The sequence below is a fragment of the Spodoptera frugiperda genome, chromosome 12 (genome assembly GCF_023101765.2).
Source record: "Spodoptera frugiperda isolate SF20-4 chromosome 12, AGI-APGP_CSIRO_Sfru_2.0, whole genome shotgun sequence".
NCBI lineage: Eukaryota > Metazoa > Arthropoda > Insecta > Lepidoptera > Noctuidae > Spodoptera > Spodoptera frugiperda.
The window spans coordinates 13,480,723-13,503,819 of record NC_064223.1 but is presented as its reverse complement, the minus strand read 5'-3'; the positions used below and the strand labels follow the sequence as shown (position 1 = coordinate 13,503,819).

At 37.6% G+C, this 23,097-nt stretch overlaps 1 protein-coding gene across 1 annotated transcript; it reads right to left on the bottom strand.

The window, feature by feature from the left end:
• Positions 1–9,425: 9,425 nt before the first annotated feature.
• Positions 9,426–12,720, bottom strand: LOC118262194 (piggyBac transposable element-derived protein 2-like). Its single transcript, XM_035573350.2, has 3 exons — positions 12,678–12,720; positions 11,255–12,423; positions 9,426–9,500 (listed from the first exon to the last, which is right to left on the bottom strand). Exons 1-3 carry the CDS (start codon positions 12,718–12,720, stop codon positions 9,426–9,428), a joined length of 1,287 nt encoding a protein of 428 aa, XP_035429243.2.
• Positions 12,721–23,097: the final 10,377 nt, after the last annotated feature.

Genomic DNA, 23,097 nt, shown 5'->3' with positions numbered 1-23,097 from the left:
CCACCTTCCCCCACGATTTATTATATCAGGTCAGGTGCATATGTTACTAATACGATATAAGCCGCAGTCTGTGTCAGATTAGCATTACATATAGGTGTAATAGATTCATCCGCATTCCAATCGTGCTGGCCGGAGCGGTCGGGGTCAACGTACTATGTTTCAGGTTGAATTAGCATTGTGGGTTTAATAGCCTCGGTTCAGAGGTATAATAAAATGATTTTTATTTTTGAATTGAATATGCCATTCGCTTTTGTAATCAATTAAGAAAAACATACTGATAACTGCTGTGAGCTTGATTGCCGAGCCTTTAACATATAAAACATTGTGTATTTTATCTCAAGTTCTAATGATAGTGTTAATGACCATGTCAGGCCTACTCCGGTTCTCGAATCCGAAGTTTCGTTTAATCTTCGGTCGTAGGTTTTATTGATTTACTAATGAAATTACTTGAAATAACGTTTTATTTTTAATTTCATATCAAAACCTATTTGTTTATCTTAATTTTCATTCGTTCATTTTGTTCACGGAAGTTTGCAATAAATAGAATTGTAGTAGGCAATCTGAAGTTTTTGCATTCGTTCGTTGAATTAGAGTAGCCCCTGTTTTTTTTTTTTATCCGTAAAAACCTCATATTTTTTTGTCTTACCCGAGAATAGAAACTGAAACTTATTGCCCAGCCGACCCTAGAGACCACTTTGACCAACAAGTAACCAACCAAAAACCAGCATTGTATTGTACAATCTGAAAAAAAATAATAATCCATAAACCCAACTTTCAAAATTACTCTTTCTAAATACCCAGGAAATGATTTCCAATCCCTGTTACACAGCACCTTATCCATTCACCAACGAGGCATAAAACTTGCTTACCTTAATATTTCTCATGTCATTACACCTAGCTTATAACACGGCGTAACATTTACTCGTAATACAAGGACATAAAGAGTAAAACGTCACATGTTGTTTTACGTCGTTTTTTTACTGAGTCGTAAAAGGTGTGACGTATTTACTATGCCTATTGTTTTTTGGGTATAGCGTACAATACAGTATGTTAACTAACAGAGGGCGTTCCTGTTAACCCGCAATAGTATAGCATCCATACGTGCTAAAAAAATATTACCATTCAAAAACAAAAAAAATTTTTTTTAATGTATATATGATATTTATTTTGCAAGTAGGTTACAATGCATCTCTTTTACACGTCAATCTCTTAAATAGCTAGATGAGGCCGATAAAATTAATATTCACCAAACATTTCAAATCGATACGTAAAAGAATCACTCTGTGCACGCGTAGTTGAAGGAAGGCAACGTTGCAATTTATTGCTTATTTTTCTATGCTAATATTTTTATTTTAATCTATTTATGATATTATAGATTAACGAGTTTAAAGGAACGCCCTCTGTTAGTTAACATACTGTATGTATAAGTTAAATCTAATTCATAGTTTGTACTCCTTGATTGAAATAATGTTATGTTTGACCTTGAAATAAAAACATGTTTGTTTTCGGCAGTTGCGTCTGTTCATATGTATTCGTAATATTTATTCTCTAGAGAGTCTTTCGAGTTACCTACCAATAGGACCAATTGAGATAAAATTGATTAAAGAATTATAATAAAATTAGGTTTTAGTAATTGAGGTGGCCTATGGCAAGCAATGGGCGTCTAGTATCAGAGAGATTGTAAAAAAAAAACATTATTTTTTTAAGAGTAACGATGGAGTTTATTCGAAGCTACACTTTGGAACGAGCTTCACTGATAGACAGACAGACTGACGGACAATTCAATTTGACGTTTCAAAAGTGCCTAATTTAGGATCAATTGCAATAAATGTTTTGACTTTTGTAACTGATAAGTTGATAATGAAGGTCATGAAAGCATAGTGAGTATTCTAATAGTAGGGAAACTCCTTTCAAAAGGATCAAAATCCTTCCTATAACATCAAAAGGATTAAAGTTACATTAAATTTTAAAATCTAGTTTCTATAAAAGCAACTTTATAAATGGATGTTGCCCATCCCGTTTCTTCCATTTTTCATTCCATCTAACCAGAAATAGGACAAACTAAATTAAATGGAATCATATTTATTTCCCATCAACCGCGACTCGTGGACTTTCTTGAACCGACTCAGAGAAAAATATTATCATTTTAAGAGGGAAATCCCTCGTTATTTTTGTGTGAGGCTTTTTAATTAGACTTCTGAGTTCATTCCTTTGTTTTCTTTCTTTTAGAAACGTGACCTCGTGGTAAGATTTTACTTCTGTGTCTTTTTTAAAATGTGTTTATATTGTTGTAATTAGAGAATCATTGTCATCCTAAGATGTCGACTACTAAACTAGATCTGCAACAAGTTTGGCACTTTCCCCGTGGTATTTAGTGTTTTGTTTGACATGTGTAAATATTACATTTCTAATTGAACAGAAATATCGAAATAAATTCAAAGGCAAAGGACAATTACATACTATGTCTCACGAACGTTAGTCTCTATTCTAATGTTCTTTATACATACTAAATTCATTATTGTTTTTTGGCTTACTCACGTAATTATTTGACTAGCGACAGTGTGTTGTGTTGCGGAATGCTGTTCATGAATATGCCTCTAGCATGGCTTGAAACTAGTCGAGTTCCTCGTTAAATAATTACGTGACTAAACCAAAAAAAAAAAACATACTAATTCTTTAAGATAGCCTCTTTAAAGGTTCAAATATAAAGTTGAAAAGTAGTCATTCATTCATTTTCCAATATACTAAATTATGTAACGCACATAATGCCTCGCCCAGAGATTTCAAAAGCAGTCTTATCCTAAAATTCTACTTCATAATATTTAAGATTACATAAAATATCTGAAAAGTCACTTTCAACGTTCCTGTTAGGGCCTTTTCATCAATCATTCAAGTGTCCGAAATATTGAAAAACTGTTTCTATTAAGATAAGAGTATATTTTTTTTGGTCGTAAGTCGTTATAGTTTTATCCATTGTTAAAATGGACATAATGTAGCTGTAAAAGAATGTGATATAACGGCTATCCTTGAAGATTCTACAGCATAGGTGTAAAAGGGCTAAAGGGGTAATCATCCAATGACGTCTTTCGCCTTGGACGAGGCAAGAGGAAGTGTCAGACTCTTACTGACAAATAACCACCCCATTCCTACTCCTGCTTTTTGAGCCGGAGCCACGGTGAACTCGCTAGGTAGACCGCAGCTTTGGAGACGGAAAAGGGCTGCATTAGTTAGTATACAAAATAATGATTCGCCAACTAGGACCGACTACATACTAATGATTTTTTTAGATGAATACGCAAATGGGAACTCATGGTTACGGCCAACCAAGTGAATATTATTACGTGAAACAATTGTCTTGCGTATGGTTATTTTACACAACAATGACGTCAAACATATTAAACGAATCTACCTGGTGAACAAGGAAACTGCGCATTTCGCAGTTTAAGCACTCAAAATTGTGCAAAATTGTAAATCTAATGGCAGGGCCTCGATTACGTTGACAGGGCGACGATGAGCGAGCTAACGGTGCGTCAAATGGAACGACATAAACCAATATATGGCCCACTTATCGCCATCCCTGCCGCCATGAATTCACACGTCATTTGTTACCCGACAGTCGTACCGGCCTATAATATGGCCCAATTTTTAACATCCCAACATATTTTAGATGGTTTGAAATTTTGATGTGCTCAATGTGAATTTTATCTGCATCAACGTTTGGGTTGTGGACGTCAAAATATTGCTGTGTTTCTGTCATTTGATTTTGGAGTGGTGGAGATATTGAGGGGCCTGGTATTCTATGAAAGGGTTTCCTAATGCAGATGCCAGTCTTCCACTAAGGAAATCAATACGTAGTATAAGATTTGTTCATAATAAGATGTCTATGTGGAAGAGAAATAAAATACATTTATTATTATTATTTTGTGATACAATACAGGATTGCTTCATTATAGGTCTTCCTTAAATGCGGAATATTCTTAGGTCCTTAGTGCCGTTTCTTACTTACTTACTAGCAACCACATAGGAAGATATTAAGTTCGATGATAAAAACCGACTGATGACACATGGCGCAAATAAAGTTTACGTGCGATTTAACTATTAGAAGTCCCTACACTAAACTGTTGTATAAGCTCCACAAACAAGCCTCAGCACACGTGTCAAGTTCAAACTCTTAAATCAAAATTGCAAAAGGTACCGCTCAGCCTGAAACCAGGTAAACCAACATTAACCTCTTCATGTCCTTCTTTAGAATAATAAAATCTATTTGGACATAAAACGAGAGCTGTTCCAAGGGTTAACAAACGGGTTTGATGCTCAGTTAATTCTCTGCAAACGCTTCAGACACTGAATATTCAGAGGCACTCCGTTACTATGGCAACGGAAGCTGCGACACTTAATCTTGTTACATGTCAAGCATGTCCTAGTTGTAAGTTTAGTATTTTTAAAATGTATTTAAATGGAGACGGTGTGCAATCTGAAACTCGGTAAAGGATTAAAGGTAGCATTTTTGTAATTTTATTATAACTATCGTGGGACATACTAAATTAATTATTATGTTATTGTCTAACTGACGTAATTGTTTAAGGAAGAACTCGACTAGTTTCGTAATATGAGCCTCTAGCATAGATTGAAACTATTCGAGTTCCTCGTCAAACAGTTACGTAAGTAAAGCGATAACATAAGGAATCAAATTAGTGTGATTATGACCGGTTCTCTAGCACAATCTGGTTGTGGTTTCAAAACACAAATGTCCTCAAAATAACGCCTTGGAAGTCCAACGTTACTATTAAACTACTAGTTTGGTACATTACCTAACTAGTAGTTTTATTTAGATATTTTTGTATAAAACTTTACTGACAAAAAACTAAACTTTACAATAAAAATATAAGCAAAACATTTTACTAAACTAGCTAGGCTAAAAAAAATTTAATGTAAAACATCGGTACTATGTATATTATATGCTGAAAGCCCCTAAACGACTCTCTAAGATAAGCCATCAGCCACTAATATTACATTTTTTATTATATTTTTCATGTCCTCTTGTAAAAACTGAATTGAAATGGAGAGAAAAAATTTTATCAACCATTTTCAGAGTGGAATTGTAAAAATACACTTTTTAATGTTCTTCGCCGTAAAATAGACGTAAATGACTTTGCGACTGGCACGCCATCTTCCGTTTGCGTTGGAACATAAAATAATATAGTTACCGGGGAGGTTTTATTCATAAACTGTTTATGGGTGTCTAAAGATTTTATTTATTCTGATTAACGTTGATGGTGTTTGTATGTAAGGAGACAGTACTGAGAATCATTTAATGGTTACCTAACAAATTATTTTCTTAATAAAAAGATAGATATTTTTATATATCGGATTTTTTTTTCATTTCATTTAAAAACAATCACACAACAATATATGAAAAAAAAAAATGCTTTAGAGAAAAAATATCGTGAGAAATTCCATATATCTGAGTGTGGTAGTAAGATATTAATGGTGTATATTTTAATATTGTTAATATTTTTTAAAGATGTATTTTGTAAGATAAATAATTTAATACAGACTGTTTTTTTTATAAACACACAATGAATATTTTATGATAAATAATATTTATGTCTGAAAATGGGTTACATAACACTTTTATGGCAAAAATAAGGTATTCTTACGTTTTTTACCGGATACATTTCGGAGAGTGTGCGGGGGAATTGCACAACTTGATTCCTCCTAGTCCTTTCCATCATCGAACCACAAGACAATCGGCGAGGCGTCACCGTTTCATGGTGGATATCCCACCCACACGCACGAAACGCTTCGCTTCAAGCTTCCTTGTGCGAACGGCTAGGGAGTGGAACTCCTTGCCGGAGTCTGTGTTTCCTGATGGGTATAACCTGGGTGTCTTCAAAGCCCGAGTGAATAGGTTGCTTATGGGCAGACGTGCTCCATCGTAGGCCGCATCATCACTAACCATCAGTCGAGATAGCGGCCAAACGTCAGCCCATTTAACGTAAAAAAAATCTAAAATTATCTACCACGACTTTAATGGGAGGTAATGTTGTGTTTGAAGATTACAATAGTAAATATTGATGAAGAGTAATTTATTTTTATTATGAACGATCTATCTTCTTCACAGATGTGTAGCAGATAATTTTAGAACACCTTATACAGTGGTTATTAGTAATTTCAAGCTACACAACATCAATTACTTCTACATCTCACCAACACCCACTGAAACAAATATGTCAGTCAGCATTCAGAAACAGGATTACCCACCCTTTCCTCAACCGCAAATAATTACAAAATAATTCACCGACGAACATCAGACGAAGTAATTTACCAATACACCTGGGCCCTAATCAGGTAGAGGTACTTAGTGGTCCAAAATGAATTGCGTTTCGGGACCAAACCTTAAACAGAAGGCCTAGGGGCCGTAATACAACATTAAAGGTTAGCGTCATACCGAGACGCGATGCGATGCGACGATAGTGGAAGAAGCCAATGACAATGGCATGAGCTATCGTCAGCGGTATTTCTGAAGCGATACATTCAAGAAAAGAGCTTACTCTTTTTTAAAAATCCGGCAATGCATAAAAAAAAAGTTATTACTCTGGTGACTCGCCTGCTCGTTTGCCACCAATTCCATAAAAAAAACGACTGATATTATTACACAAAACACTTAATGATACTATCAATATACAATGTAATATATGTATCTTACGTTACGTACATTACATTGGCGCTACTGGATCAATCCATCCATTCACACATTACATTTAGTGACTTTGAGAGCTGTCGAGCGGTGTCAAGTGACACACCTCAACGCAGTTCGACGCGGTGCACTGTGACCGAGTGACTATTGTAAAGTTGAGGCACTCTTACAAACTGTCCGCGCAGCGTCGCATCCCGTCGCGTCGTACCTCAGTGTGACCTGACCCTAAGTCCTTTGGCACTCTTAATGTCCCAACGGCTGGGTGGAATTGGGGTCTTGAATATAACTGAACGTGTCCAATAAAACTCTATTTATATGTTAGTTTTGTATGTAAATTCTGATATTTGATGTTGTTTTACGATACACAGGATTCTTATAAAAAAATATTCGTTTTGATCATAGTTATTGTGTTAGTATCTTGTTATTTAAAATAACTTTAATTTTATTATAATTTTCGTGAGGTATACTAAATTATTATATTATTGGCTTACTCACGTAGGTTTTTGACGTGGAACTCGACTATTTTTAAGCCATGCTAGAGGGTCATGTTCTTGAGTAACATTTTACGATACACGACGCGGCGATTGTTGCGCTGCTACTGAATTAAAACTAAAATATTTTTTGTCAAGTAAGAAACCCGAGATAGCCATTTTGATTTTATCATGTGTATATCAACGACCTAATTTCATCCTTATAATGTCTGATTAGACGAAATAAGACCAAAAAAGAGTTTCGTGAAAATATTGTAATTTAGGAATTGCGTAACTTAATAAAAGCCTAAAATACAAACAATATACTTTATCAAATTAACTAACTTAAAACAAAAATATTTTCTTTAAAACTTTTCTCAAATGACAGATTTCGATTAAGGGAAATTATTTTTCTTGGCAATTTTTCTAACCAAGTTTCTTGAATGTTCTAAAAAGTTTGGCTAAGCAAATATCTTTGATTCATAATTTACTATCCTTAACCAGGGAAGGATCGAGAGATTGGGAGATAGAGCTCAGTGGCGTGCCATTGGAGAGTCCTATGTCCAGCCGTGGACGAGAACATGCTGCTGATGATGATTACGATGATGATGAACCAAGGAGGGAGGGAAACTTATCTGTAACTTAAAAAAAAGCACCTAACGCCTTGAAATGATACTAGGTATGTTTGCCCCAAGAAACGAATCCAGGACCCCTTAATCGACAGTCATATTTGCGGTTACTATACTAACGAGTGTGTCTTAAAGGGACAAGCCTGCCACAACCCCTCATACCGCTGCAACTCCTGTAAACCAGGATCAACAGTTGATGCAACCATGAAAACACTGAAGTCTAGCGCATCCCAAGGACATGATCTTGGTAATGTTTTGGATCCGGTAACGAAATAAATTAGACGATATTATTAGAGGAGAAGAAAAAGAAAACGATAATTTCCACTAAAGAGTATACATGTCAAATTAAAGTATTCACTATGTATCAATATTTTATTATAATGCGTGTAAAAATTTCAATGAGAAAAAGTACATTTAAGTTTGAAACTACGCTCAACAATATTTCGCTTCAAACAATTAAAAAAATTCAAAGACTCTAAAGTGTAAAATTCTGTAACAAAGTGAGTCCTTTTCAAGTACTTTGGACAGCTTTTCACATCGCTCTTGACCATGCAAAAAGAGGCTTTACATGTTTCACATAATAACTTTTAATTACTTTCTCATGTATTTTTATATTTTTCTATGAGCGTTAAATCTGTCCTTAATATAAAACGACTTTTAACTACTTTAACTAAAAAAAACCAAAGGAGACTGGGAAGTCACGGGTCCGAAAGTAAATGAACGAGAAATCTAAAATTATTTTATGTAACCAAACACTAAGAATTTACATTATTACCGTACATTTATTACATTGTAACCAAAAACTGTTGATTTACTTATAATAAACCCTTTTTCTAACGTAAAAATCGAACAACACCTTGCTTGACATATGCACTAAGAAACTAATAATAAACTAATAAAGAAACGAATAAAATATATGAAAAAAGATCATAACTAAAATCCAAGGTACAACAAAGTAATATAATGTATATACTAGGCCATTACCAACCAAACGGTGTGATAATACAAAATTAATTTCCTCTTGAAACGTGTTCATTAGTTGATTATCAATATTGATGTGCTGTTGCATTAACTTGATACTCCTCTGAGATTATCAAATTTTGATCCTCATTAAGTCAAACGACTGACTTTGATAGATCGTGTGATTGTGGAGGTGCTTATCGTGAAGTATTGAGTCGAGGTTTGATCAATAATGTACATTATCAGTCTTAACTAATGAAATAAGTTTGTTTGTTGTACTTTCTAGTACTTCTTAACGTTCTATTTCTTTACTTAGTTATAGTTCAATTTGGAATAATCAAAATTTAGATTATAATTTAACAATAAAAATTGTGCAACGTCGAGTCCTTGAAATATCAATAGTACAAATAATAAAACTGTAGAAATAATACAATAATGTATGATGTGAGTCATTCGTTGTGTGATTGAGGTTACCGGAGGCCCAGTTACCCCCTTTCCCAATATTACCAAGCCCGATTCCCCAACAACACTTAAATTCCTATCCCCTAAAAGGCCAGCAACGCACTTAAAACGCCTCTGGTGTTTCGGGTGTCTATGGGCGGTGCCGATTGCTTACCATCAGGTGATCCGTCTGCTCGTTTACTGGCTTATACCATAAAAAAACATTCACTGCATCTGAACACAAGCTACACCAAAAGCCTTCTGTATTGACCCATCAAACTCTTGCAAGTATGTATCGACCTATACATACACATTATGTATATTTGCCTTACCTTTATAATAGCTCTCACCTCTACCCATAACATCATTAGCCCCATACATAGTGATTTATGGGGCACTAATCCATATTTTGACCCTCATATAATGACATCACGACGATGTAGTTACCATGTAAATCATATTGAAGAAGGGGATTAAATGTAATATCTATATACAAAACGAACCCAGATGTTTAAACTTACATAAATACTAGTAAGTACTAAAAATGCATGAAATTTTTATTTCTTTTGGCTCCTAAACTGAAGTCAGCAATAGCATTCGTGATCACTTGTTTAACAAAAAAAAAAATACTCGTGTCTTGACAGGACTTCTTGTGTCTTGTGTTACAAAATAGCTAGAAACAATTTCGTGTACCATTAATTATTAAGTATTCAAAAATATTTCACACATAAATTGGTTAGCTGATTTATATGAATTGGCAAATAGCATTAACAAATCCTCTGGGATCAGTAATGTGACCACAGACATCAATGCCATAAGTGGCTTGTTGAACGTGTTACTATTCACGCTCCATCACCACTGATTTATTATGAGGTTGATTTAACCTCCTGAGTCCGAGGGTATGATATTTTCGTTTATTGATTTGATTTTTACAACATGATATCTTACCATTATATAGACACAAGAAAAAATAAAATAAAAATTATAGCGTGTGGAAAACGAATTTTTCACGATGTTCTATATTAAGAACATCAGTTTTATACAACTATGATCATAAATTTTTGATGTACTTAATTTAGGATACTCGTTTTTATTTTTAATATGAAATAAAACACTTCATACTTAAACATATATTTATTAGAAATAATCACTCTCTGCTCCGTAATTGAAATATATTTTAAACGTTAACCACTATTGTTTTGGTTGCTAATCACAGAAAGGCTAATATTTATAAAATCTTTGAAAGAAAAACAAAAATAATCAAAAACTAAATAATAATTTTCTTCATGAACTAATTATATTGCTTTACTTAACTTTAATCACTCTTACAATTTTACATAATGGAGATCTTAAATTAATAATTAATTTGAATCAGAATCAGCGGTACACCCATGGAATTGAGCAAAACAATTCCTAGAACTACATAGACATAAGTAGACACGACAGAAACGGCACTTAGCTGTAGTTTTCTTATTGCAGCCTTCCTTGCGACATCTCTGCTGTTTTTTAGTAAATTGTGGCATATGTCTTGCATTCGATGTTCTTTTTTGAACAGTTGGCAAGGGATTTATTTTAGTTCGCCTATTTTTTTGCTGGCTTGGTAGATCCAAATCTTCATCACACGATTCCTCTTCAGCTAGGGATACCAAGTTTTCCTCTATCAGTTTAAAACCTAACTTTAATTTGTACTCACGCAGCTGAGGTATTTTATGCAAGGGCTCATTCTGAAGCTTACGTTGCTCACGATAAATAATCCAAGAGTTCGACACAGCAATGTCAATCATATGAAAAATAAACCTGATAGTCCACTTACGAGTTCGCGCCCGTATCGGGCAAACTGCTATCATTCTGTCTGCCAAATCGACGCCACCCATATTCGCATTATACATTTTGATGACTTCTGGACGTGGAACTTGGATATATCTTTTATTTATTTTATTCCAACGCTTACATGTATCAACATTTTCGTTAGTTAAACAAGTTGACATTAGTAAAACGGGCTTGTTGTCTAACCATTTCGTTACAGCTATTTTTCCATCTTGCGAAGCACAAACCTCAGTAGTACCACGGCTCTGTTTTGAGAACTCATTGTCAGGTGTCATGACGCAATCGCGAGGTACACGATTCTTCATGATAGTCCCAGTAGCATTAAAACCACGATGGGTTAATTCTTGCATCAACTTCATAGATGTGAAGTAGCGATCAAAGTACAAATAGTGTCCCGGAACTAATGACGTGGTCAAGTACAAAACAGCGGACTCTCCCAAACTGAAACCATCATAACCTGGAAACGTCGTTGCTCCCTCGTATACCTTCATGTCACAAATACTCCCGTTAGGGTTGGCCAAAACAAATACTTTTAATCCGACGGGATTGGGCTTATTAGGGCAGTACTGTCTAATACCACATTGACCTGAGAATGGTATAATCATCTCGTCTATTGAGAGATGCTCGGACTTTTGTTGAACGTGACATCCTTCGCAAATACGGTCAAATAGAGGTGTTACTTTCCAGGTTTTGTCGATTGCGCGCTGACTATCTGGGATATCATTATCGAAAACTACCTTTAACCGGGTTCTTAACAAGAAAAATCTGTCACGGGTCATATTATCTGCCACTATTGGAAGTCGCCAAACTTTTTCCCAGTACATTTTGATTTTAGGATAGCCAATAGTGGCCATGACCATAGATATACCAAAGAATGTCTTCAATTCTCTCAATGTGAGTCCAAGTGCCTTTTGATTCTTCAGCATTTCCGTTTGATTGGTCGCTGTTACTATTTTCTCTAAAATTGTATCGTCTATATAGTCTTCAAAATATTTAAACATTTCGAAATCATTAAAAGCTCTTTGAACATAATTAGGTGAAAGTAAGTTGTGTTTAGTTGGGCTAAACACTCCTGTCCAAGTATTACTGGTTTCATTGTTAACTTGTACAATCCTACCTCTTCCTCGTGCTCGCATGAAACGCCTTCCACTACCTGAGCCTCTGCGTGAAGATGATCTTACTCTAGATCCTCGAATCAATGAAGATGATGAAAGTGCTGGCGATGAAAGAGGTGGTGTCGATAATTCTAGATCTTCTTCTGAATCAGAGCTATAACACCTATCAGAATCAGAATTTGGTCGAACTTCAGGTGGCATGTACAGGTCCTCATCATCAGAAGCACTAAAATCACCTTCACTTTGGTTCAGCTCGTCGAGAATTTGATCTTCATGTAAAACTGAAAGAAAAAAAAAACCATATTTAAAAACGAACGTTCTAAAATAAGTACATCCAAAATGACAATATTACCGTATAGAAACCACATGTACTAAATTAAGGACATTGATCGAATTCAAGTCATGGAGTAGAGTTATTTGAGTAAATCAGTGAAATAATTGTCATTAGTTACTGTACAAACATTAGTTAGCATGTACAAACTCCGAGAAACTAGCAGGTTGCAAAAAAATATACGATTCAAATGGATTAACTTACCCCGTTGTCTCGGCGCACGCGTCCCTCGTTGTTGCGACGCCATGTTCGGTTTGACAGAAAGGACTGAGCGGGGAGAAACTTTTTTTCTTTGAACTAAAAATTACAACGTTTCGTTTCACGAAAAAAACTTGATGCTAAACTGGTGCACTTCGGTAAAATATTTTATTTTTTTGGTTGTCCTAAATTTAGAACTTCAGTACTCAGGAGGTAATGTAATCTGCTTATAACATTTTTTGGGTGGGAAAATCATCCAATGACTGCTCCCGCATTGAGTGAGGTGAGAGGGAGTGTCTGTCTCTTACTGACTAAAAACCACCCCGTTCCTACACATTTATCCCCTTTCTACTCTTGAAAAGATTTAGTCTGAAACTTAATAAGCGGTGGAAAACATAGGGTACAATAAAAAATATGGGTGTCATACTATCATCACACGAGCTTATCAATAGAAAACTTCCAATTTTATTTGGAAGTTTGTGTGTGTTTGTTAAAACAATGACATCAAAACGGCAAAAGGGATTGGGATGAAATTTGGTATAGGTGTAAATATTATGGTCTGAAATAATACATAGGCTATCTAAATAAAATGTATCCCACGGGAACGCTGCCGAAATCGTTGGCAGAAAATCGTATAGTACAAGAAAGAAATTGCTTTCTAGGATTCTGATCCCTGAAGTGTTTGACCAAGGTACGCAAATACATAAGACACTTGTATTTATGTCTTGGAATGTCGCCGCACCTTGGCCAGAAGCTTGAGCCATTAAATAGAGAGGACAGCATATACATAGGACTTTCTTTATATCCTGATGAAAAAAAATGATTGCATATAAAATTTAACTTCATAGTAACACAATTAAAAAAGTACAGCAACATTTTAAGCTGAGCTTAGAGTTGTCCAACTTGTTTGCTGTTAGGAGTGGAAGTGGTTTTGTTTTAGTGACCGTATTACAACTTTACGTCGGAACTTCTGTTGAAGTTTTACTTCATTGTCATTAGACAGGACTTATTTACTCTCTTCTGTTTATTGTTTACAGTCTCGTTGGATATGGAATGTGAAGAGTGTGCGGCGACACCTAACAAGTGACAGACGACAGAAGTCGCACATAAATATCTCAACGAGCAAATCTACGGATGACGTCATAAATATCCTGCATCGTTAATGTGAAGTTTACATGCGAATAAACATGGATAGAAAATCTCAACGAACAACAGTTGGACAGAAAGCCCAGGCATGATCACCTCTCCTGGTCGGAGGATCCTCCTTTTCTAAGGGAACTTTTGCTCTCTGTTCCCTAAAAGTGACTGCTCGGTTGGTGCGGTGGCTGGGTAATCGGCTATTGCGCAACGTTCAACGAGCAATTCTTTGTATGATCCATACATTTTTCACACGATATAGTTGTAATAATAGTTTACACGCAAATCAAGATACAAATGACAGAGCAATAGGCAGGCAGTAGCTGTTGATTAATATGTGATTATATGGAGACGGCTTATGTTATTGGGTGCATATTATTATCTCATGTCTGGGTTGGAATAATTACTAGCTATCGAAAATTACAATTAGAATTATGACCGTCAACAAAATACATATTCAACTCCAACGTTTACAGAAAAAAAGATTTACAAATTCAGACAATTACCCTAAATAAGAGCCACAGAAGAGGCTCTTAATTGCCAATATAGAAGAAAATCAATAAAATAAAAACGAGGACGGTCAAAATATTCCTCCGACACAATCCTATCAGGACATCAGCTGTACCGACGTTGTTTGTTGCTTATTAAATTCCGCAGACGGCTTATGTTATTGATATTTATATTGGCAAGGAACTAGTTTCTGCTTTCTTCGTATATTTAATTAATATGTACTTAGAAATTAATTACAATGTACTAAGTTCGGTATTGTTCCATACACAGGGTGTAAATAGAACGCTCCCAAACCCTACAAACAGGTGATGGTAAAAGATGAAGGGGTTAGGAATTTAAGAATTGTTGGGGAATCAGGCATGGAGAAGATTAGGAAGAAGGGTATTTAAACACGACGCAAGCGTTGTTTCACGTCTTATTATCTGTGAGGCCGTGGTATCACTCTGGTGGAGCCGGCCTATTTGTGCTGAAGCATGGCTCTGTCACACTTATGTCTACTTTCATATTCATTGATAAACAAATAACATTTCTGTACTTATTTTCACTATCGAAGAAACACAAATGAAATCTCCGGATTGAATATGAAATAGTATTGTAACAAAATATATTTTCAGTTAGTACCCATTCTTTCTTTTTTGTTATACAAATATCTCGATTGATTTACATATAAAAATGATATTGTTTCGAAAGGTCAGACGGAGGCGTTACCGACGTAATTACATAACAATATCTACGTAAGTAATGAATTACTATTTTATTCTGTAAAAATAAACCTTAAATAGAAGTTTTATAAATTGCCACGTTTAGCAGGACAGTTCATTGACTGGGTATGTCTTTATATTTAGCTTAAACTATTTGAATAATGTCGAATTTCCCTTTTTGCTATTCATAAGAACCTCATCATAAAACTGCTAGACAAGCATTACCTTGAGGTATCGAACAAGATATTGTAGACGACTTAATAAATAACATCATCCATTTATTCTGAACGTTATATTGGCAGGAATCTATAACAAAATATCGTATCGCAGAAGAGCTCTCGCGCCAATCTATAGGTGCCAGTTTCTCGGAATCAAATCCCGGAATTTTTCGGGAACAAACGAAGAGCGGTGTGGAGCTCTTAGATAAGCGGTTGTCATTTTAAAATGTTAATATTCAGCTACTCGACTATCTTATGGATCTAAAGTTTGTACGGCATGTAATGAAGCGTACCGAGCTTCTTCAAGACCTAGGTTTAATTAAAAATCTTCATAGATATTCTTATTTCTTCAATAGACTAATTTATGTATATATTTTTATGGGTACAAGCTCGTCACAACCTCCTAACTGCAACTCCTGTAAGCCAGGATCTACAGCAGATACAACCATGAAAAGACCGAAACACTGAAGTCTGGCGTAGCGAAGCGTCCAAGGGATATGAATGACTGTCTTGGAACCCACAACGAAATTAATCAGAAGATATTATTAGAGGAGACGTAATACAACTATAGTTTCCACTTCCTTCTGTGAACTTAATGTACAGACATATTGACTTAAGGCTAAAGACACAGAAGAGACTGTACAAATTGTAGAAGCCTAGTTGTCAAGCACCTTGTATATCACCACTTTTGTATAATTAAGAGTTTAGTTGTGAATTGAAACTACTAGAGCATTTCTTTCCATGAACTCGTGTAGGTAGTCGACATCACTGTTGAATATTTTTGATGACTGAAGAAGAAGAAAATGGGACTTACTCATTCTGTTGAAGTCAATTACAGCTAAAACCATTAAATACATATAAAATAATTATGCTTAGTTATTTTCCTATCTATTGAATTCCGAGGCTGGAGATAACATACGTTATTATAGTTAACTTACTCGACCACGTATTTACCATACATTGGCAGTAAAAAGAAAGTACAGACAATCGGTTTCGTATTAAACGCTTGTAACTTACTTCGAATATGCGCTATTAGAACATTATGTCAAGCAAATTTCCTAGTCTATATGGATATTACTGCATATTATACACATATGTATATTGGACCCAGAAATTACAAGTTCTTAGTATTACATTACGGAATATTTTTATTAATCCATTGACTTTTATCGCCAATTTCGTCTTTATTGTGGTTTAGAACTGACAGCTTTTTCCAACAATCTATTTTCTATTGTGTCTCATATCTCGTTAACTGCCATGTAGGTTTTCATCCATAAACCTTAATTAGTAAAAAAGCAACGTCACGCCTTTTATCCTCGAAGGGATAGGCAGAGGTGCTCATTACGACACGTAATACAATGTACATCCATTTTTCATTTGTGTTATTAGTCCAATGTAATAGGAGGTGAGCCTATTACCATATACTGGACACAATTCCAGACTCCGTGCTACTACTGAGAAATTATCGAAAAACCGAAAAAAGCTCAGTAATACTTTGCCCGACCCGGGAATCGACCCCGAGACCCCTTGTCCGGCAGTCACACTTGCGACTCGACCAACGAGGCAGTCCTTAACTAATATTACTTAATTTATTATGTCTCACGATAGTTATCACACAAGGCGATAACTCCGAAGTTTATTCTTTTCTACGACTTTATAGTCGCCATTTATCTGGCCTCAGTTATGTCTCAGCGTCACCTGCCTCTCCCGACACCTAGATACCTATCGCACTAAAGAAGAGCGTATTGTTTTTGCTCCGCTCACATTTTCTTGATATTTTTTGGATTTTATTTCTCTACCGATTGGATTGTTTGCTGTTTTTTGTTTTCGAAGATGCTGATTCATATTTTGAGCGTCTAGCGTCCGCCATTTTGCAATATTGTTTTCTGTTGACAATCTTTTGTTTTTTGCTAATACTGATAGTTTGCTAACTTTTTTGATTGTTTTTTGGGAGTTGATACTTATTACGTGGTCATATTTTTGAAACAGTATTGTCCCATATTGTTATGATCAAACATATTTTATTGGCTGACTTAATATTATGACAATAGTTTTGGGACTATTTAATAAATAATGGAGAAGCTTGAATATTTGAGACAGTACATATTATTTAGGATAATTTTGAAATACAAGAAGGAACACGGGATCATTAAATAAATTAGTAATTTAAATATTACTTTACGTACCTTTTAGTGCTATATCCAAAATAGAAATAAAATATACCTTTCTTTTTTAAATTAAATAGCATGGCAGCGTTATGATGGGTCACTTAAATCATACTCAGCTAGGGTTTCACCCGGGAGCGTTATTTGATCTCGACGACGTATAATTTGATTTTAGTAAGTAAAAAGTTCGATAAATTAGCGGTAAAATGTTGCAGATACCTGAAGTAAAATTTGGAAGTATTTTTTTAGGACGGTCGACTGTTTTGGCTTTATGGCACTTGGGTATTTTGAATAAATTGTGTATTTAGTAGATTTTATTTGGTGCCTTAAATTTATAAAATGTATCAATATGTTGCACATTTAACATTACTAACGTACATTTTTTTTATGGTATAAATCGGTAAACAAGCAGACGGATCTCCTGATGGTAAGCAATGGACACTCGAAACACCAGAGGCGTTACAAGTGCGTTGCCGGCCTTTTGGGGTTAGGAATTTAAGGATTGTTGAGGATTCGGGGATTGGGAAAGGGGGTAATTGGGCTTGCGCTAACCCCGCTTACACAAAACAAGCGTGTATGTATTTTAAATGCGGATATTTTTAAAATTAATACTTAATAAATACTATGATGTCAACAAATTATAACAAATACAACTTGTTTATTGTTACAAACAAAATATTTTATTTATGTAAACAATAACAAAACCAAAAAGCTTCTACATTATAAACCGCAACACAAAATCGATTGGACGAATATTTACAAAGAACTTGTAAAACAGAAGGACCATAATATTCAACGTTTTCATTTTGTCTTAAAAAATAAGTTTTATATGGTATTGAGGGCAAATAAGCATACAGATCATATAATTAGTTATTTATGAATGCTGCCAATGAACAGCTGCAACTCCAGTAGAATGAGAGTTGCAAATGTATTACCAGCTATTTTAGAGGTTAGGGAAATTGAGTAAAGTTTCTTAAAAAAGGAGGATTTTTTTTTTTTTTTTTTTTTTTTTATGGAATAGGAGGCAAACGAGCAAACGAGTCACCTGATGGTAAGCGATCAGCGCCGCCCATGGACACCCGCAACACCAGAGGAGTCACAGGTGCGTTGCCGGCCTTTGTTTTTTAAAAAGGAGTATGCTCTTTTCTTGAAGGTTTGAAGGTCGTATCGGTTCGGAAATACCGCCGACGACAGCTCATTCCACAGTTTTGCTGTGCGAGGCAGAAAGTTGCGCGAGAAGCGCACAGTTGTGGCCTGCCAACCATCTATATGGTGGGGATGGAAATGCTGTCGTGTGGGTCGATGGCGAAAAGAAGCGGCAGGAATAAGACCAAACAATTCCTCAGAGCACTCCCCGTGGTATAAGCGATAGAAAATGCACAATGAAGCTACATCTCTACGCATTGCCAAAGTGTCAAGTCGGTTTGAAACTTCCTGACACTCAACAATCCGAACCGCACGCCGCTGAACGCGGTCCAGAGGATGAAGCTGGTACTGGGGTGCCCCCGCCCAAAGATGAGAGCAGTATTCCATATGGGGCCGAACTTGCGCCTTATATAGAAGCAGGCGATGGGCTGGAGTGAAATACTGCCTCGATCTGTTGAGCACACCAAGCTTTTTCGAGGCTAATTTAGCCTTATCCTCCAGATGACCACGGAACTGGACGTCGCTCGAAATGTTGATGCCAAGTATTCCAATACCGGCTGAGGCAGTCAGAGGGGTACTTTGAAACTGAGGTGAGACGACCAACGGTAGTTTCTTAGCGGTAAACACGCAGACCTGTGTCTTAGTAGGGTTAAACTGGACCAGATTAAGTTCACCCCAATCTGAGATTCTCTGCAAAGAAGTCTCGATTTCTGACACAAGTCTGTTTCGGCTTTCGATGACGTTTTCCCGAGAAATGTTAGCGCGGCCGGTATAATAGGCATCACCTGTACTGTCATCCGCATAACAAATGAATGCCGCTGATTTGCAACATATCATTGATATGGATGAGGAACAGGGTAGGTGATAGCACGCAGCCTTGAGGGACACCTGCGTTCACAGACAGAGAGTCGGAGCATTCCCCGTCGACAACGACCTTAATGCTTCTGTCTGTAAGGAAGCAGGAGACCCATTCGCACAATTTCTCGGGAAGCCCATAGGAAGGAAGCTTCGAAAGAAGCGCTTTATGCCAAACCCGGTCGAAGGCTTTCGCCACGTCCAAGCTCACTGCCAACGCTTCCCCCTTAGACTCGATCGCCTGTGCCCAACGGTGTGTCAGGTAAACCAGAAGATCCCCAGCCGACCGACCTTTACGAAAACCGTATTGTCGGTCATTGAGTAGTTGGTGATCCTCTAGGTACCGCAAGAGCTGGCAGTTAATAATGGACTCCATTATTTTCGAGAAGAGGGAAGTTATGGCTATCGGTCTGTAGTTGGACGGATTTGTTCGATCGCCTTTTTTAGGGATCGGGTGGACCAAGGCCGTCTTCCAGGATTTCGGTACTACGCCTAAAAAGTAAGAGAGCCGAAAAAGACGTGTTAAAACTGGTGCCAACTCCGGAGCGCACATCTTTAACACAAGGGGTGGAATCCCGTCGGGCCCACTCGACTTTTGGACATCAAGGGACAGGAGCGCCAAACGTACCGAACGCTGGTGGAATCGGATATCTGGCATATGCCACCCACACCACGGCACGGCAGGCGGCCCACGCCCCCGTCATCCAGTGTCGAGTTGGACGCAAAGATTTTACCCAAAAGTTGGGCTTTATCCCTTGCGCCATGAGCCAACGAATCCCCCCCCATGTGCAGAGGTGGAAATGACGGCCTGCAGAAATTGCCTTCGATAGCTTTGGCGAGCGACCAGAACGCACGAAGGAAGGCGTTCAAGCTTCTCGCCAATTCTACCGATGTACTGAGACTTAGCCCCTGCAATAACTCTTTTGAAGGACTTGGAGGCAAAGTTATACTCCTTTTTAAAAGTGCTGGTATTTACATCCCGTGCCACCACCGCATCGGCCCAGGCTCGATAGGCTTCACGCTTCCTGCGTGAGGCCTTTCTGGAAGACGAATCAAACCAGGGCCGATACCTGCCACCGACAGGGACCAGAGAGGATGGGACGAACAGCTCCATCCCCTGTAGCACCACATCGGCGACAGAATCGGCAGCGGCGTTGGGATCATCCTGCAAGAAGCAAACCTGTCTCCAAGGATAGGATGCAAAAAAGGACCGCATCCCATCCCAGTCTGCCGACCTATAGTGCCATACGCGGCGAAGACGTGCATCTTCTAGACGCGGCGAGCGCGTCCAAGATACAGAGCTCCGGACGAGACAATGGTCCGATGAGCCTAGGGGAGCAACAACGGACACACTGTAGCCGTCCGGGTGAGAGGTCAGCAGAAGGTCCAACAGTGAAGGCCTCTGGTCTTCCACATCTGGGATGCGCGTAGGCGCGGTAACCAGCTGTGTCAGGCCAGAAGCAAGGGCTAGGTCGTGGACAGATCTCCCCGCGTGGTCAGTTCTACTAGAACCAAGCCAGTCGGCGTGGTGGGCGTTAAAATCGCCAAGTAGAACGACTTCTGCAGAGGGTATCTGCCCTTGTACAGAGTCTACAGCCGTCTGGATGTGTTCCATGAGTCGGTCAGTCTCGCTATCACCACTATGGGACCTGTATAGGCACGCATAGACACGGGGGTGGTCGTCGTTATCTACACGCAGCCATAAGATGGAGAGGTCCCTACCTTCAAGATTTCTGAGGCGACGAAAGCTGATATCGTCTCTAATGTACACGCACACCCCGGCCCTAGGCAAGAAAATGCTCCAGTCCATACCCAGGGTAGGTGAGGTACGATGTGTCCACCGGAGACGATATCTGCGTCTCAGTTAAAAAGAGCAAGGCGGGCTTTGCTGTCTCAAGATGGTAGTGGACAGCGTTAAGGTTGGAATGGATTCCCCTGATGTTGCAGAAGTCCACATTCAGCGTGGCAGGGGGTGCCGAAGTTATTTTGCTCTTGCCTCGAGCTGTAATGCGCGCAGTTTTGCCCCCCCCAGAGTACGATGTGGGGCGGCCTAGACGTCCACGCTCAGGGTGGTTGAACTCTGAGTATGGACGTCCAGAGAGGGATTCTCCAGTGTAGCTGGTACCCTCCTGGGGTAATCGAATTGAGTTGAACTGCGCCATTACGTAGGGGGGATGGTGGGCCTCCGGTACCCTCACTCACTCGGTGAAACACAACGTGAAGGTTGTTTCACACCAGTTTTCTGTGAGGCCGTGGTATTACTCCGGTCGAGCCGGCCCATTCGTGCCGAAGCATGGCTCTCCCACGGTTAAAGGATAGGATGCTCCGACCAGGCCAAAAAAAAGTGCGATGTAGGATTTATGACGTCATCCGTTGATTTGTACGTTGATCGTCTATGTGCGACTTCTGTCATCTGTCACTTGTCATGTGTCGCCACAAGAGAAAAATAAACTCATTTCTGATTCGATAACCAAAAAATCGTATAGCTCAATATTTTTAAATGCAAAATTAACCTTCAAAGTGGTCCTTCTAAATTTTAATGAGCTACGTCATTCTATCGGCCGCCGAAAGCGTAGAGACCTAATGGCCGCTTTTTCCACTTTACCTGCGTTATTTAGCGCGTCCACCCGGAAAACAGATATAAATGAGACACTTTACGAAACGTTCTGGCTGAGGTGCTTCAGGCTAGAGTCAGCAGTTTCCTAAATGACGTAAGGGATTATAGACTAGACGAGTGTCCAATGAACATCTTGAGGAGATTTTGAAGACGAAGGAGATCGTCTTCAAAATCTTCGTCCAAGGTTACACGGTAATAGTGTAAGTTAATTTGGTTTGGAGGTAAGTAAATGTGGAGATGGAATTTGCAATATCATTGATTTTCACAGTAGAAATAATACCTCGTTTTGCTAGAACCGACTCTTTACTAGTTGACTCTAGTAATTGTCTTAGTCCTTATATATTTTTAAGTGCTTACTGTTGACAATGAATTTGGAAAATTTATAAATATAGTCATGAATAAATTGATGACTGATCTGTGTTTCCTGCAAAATACAACTTGAGTGTCTTCAAGTACCGAGTAAACTGGTTGCTCATAGGTAGACGTGCTCCATCGTCGGCAACATCATCGCTCACCACCAGGCAATATGGTGTTCAAACGCCATCCTATCAAGTATATATACAAAAAAACTTACTTGATGAGCTATCAAGAATAGTAAAATTTCTTTAAGCCCAAGAAATGATCATATGTATTTGGCAAACAAACTAAATCCCATTATGTGCAAGTTCCAACAGTGCGTTTTCTCATCTTGCTCATAAAATTTAAGAACATTTTCAACAATCCTTCCTTCGTCTCATTTCTCAAGTACCTTCAAGTCCTCAGCTAGACCGGAATGTTGATTCATCTCTGAAGAATCAACTAGTTACTGCAAACTTAGTATTTGTATTAAAGAACTTTAATGTTGAGCAAGGACTAGATTGCTTCAATCATTAGAGATCATAGTTGCTAAGTAAGTAGTAACATTCAAAGAATTTCTATTATAGTATTTTAAAGTTACACAAATAACTGTTTGTAGCCTGTCTTCGCAGATTTTAATTATAATGGTTCAAAACAATAGTCATAGTGTCGATTTTTATTTATTCCAAATTCCGTTACTCCTTTTAAAAAGTTTAACTGCCGCACTTAGAGACATTGAAT

What these genes read in the sequence shown, in the direction of transcription:
- LOC118262194 (XM_035573350.2), bottom strand. Translation starts at nt 12,720, where the DNA reads ATGGCGTCGCAACAACGAGGGACGCGTGCGCCGAGACAACGGG. An exon ending in GCGTGCGCCGAGACAACGGG is followed by an intron (nt 12,424 to 12,677) that starts GTAAGTTAATCC and finishes TTTTTCTTTCAG; the next exon opens with TTTTACATGAAGATCAAATT. An exon ending in AGAGCCGTGGTACTACTGAG is followed by an intron (nt 9,501 to 11,254) that starts GTTTGTGCTTCG and finishes GTGTATGTATAG; the next exon opens with GTCGATACATACTTGCAAGA.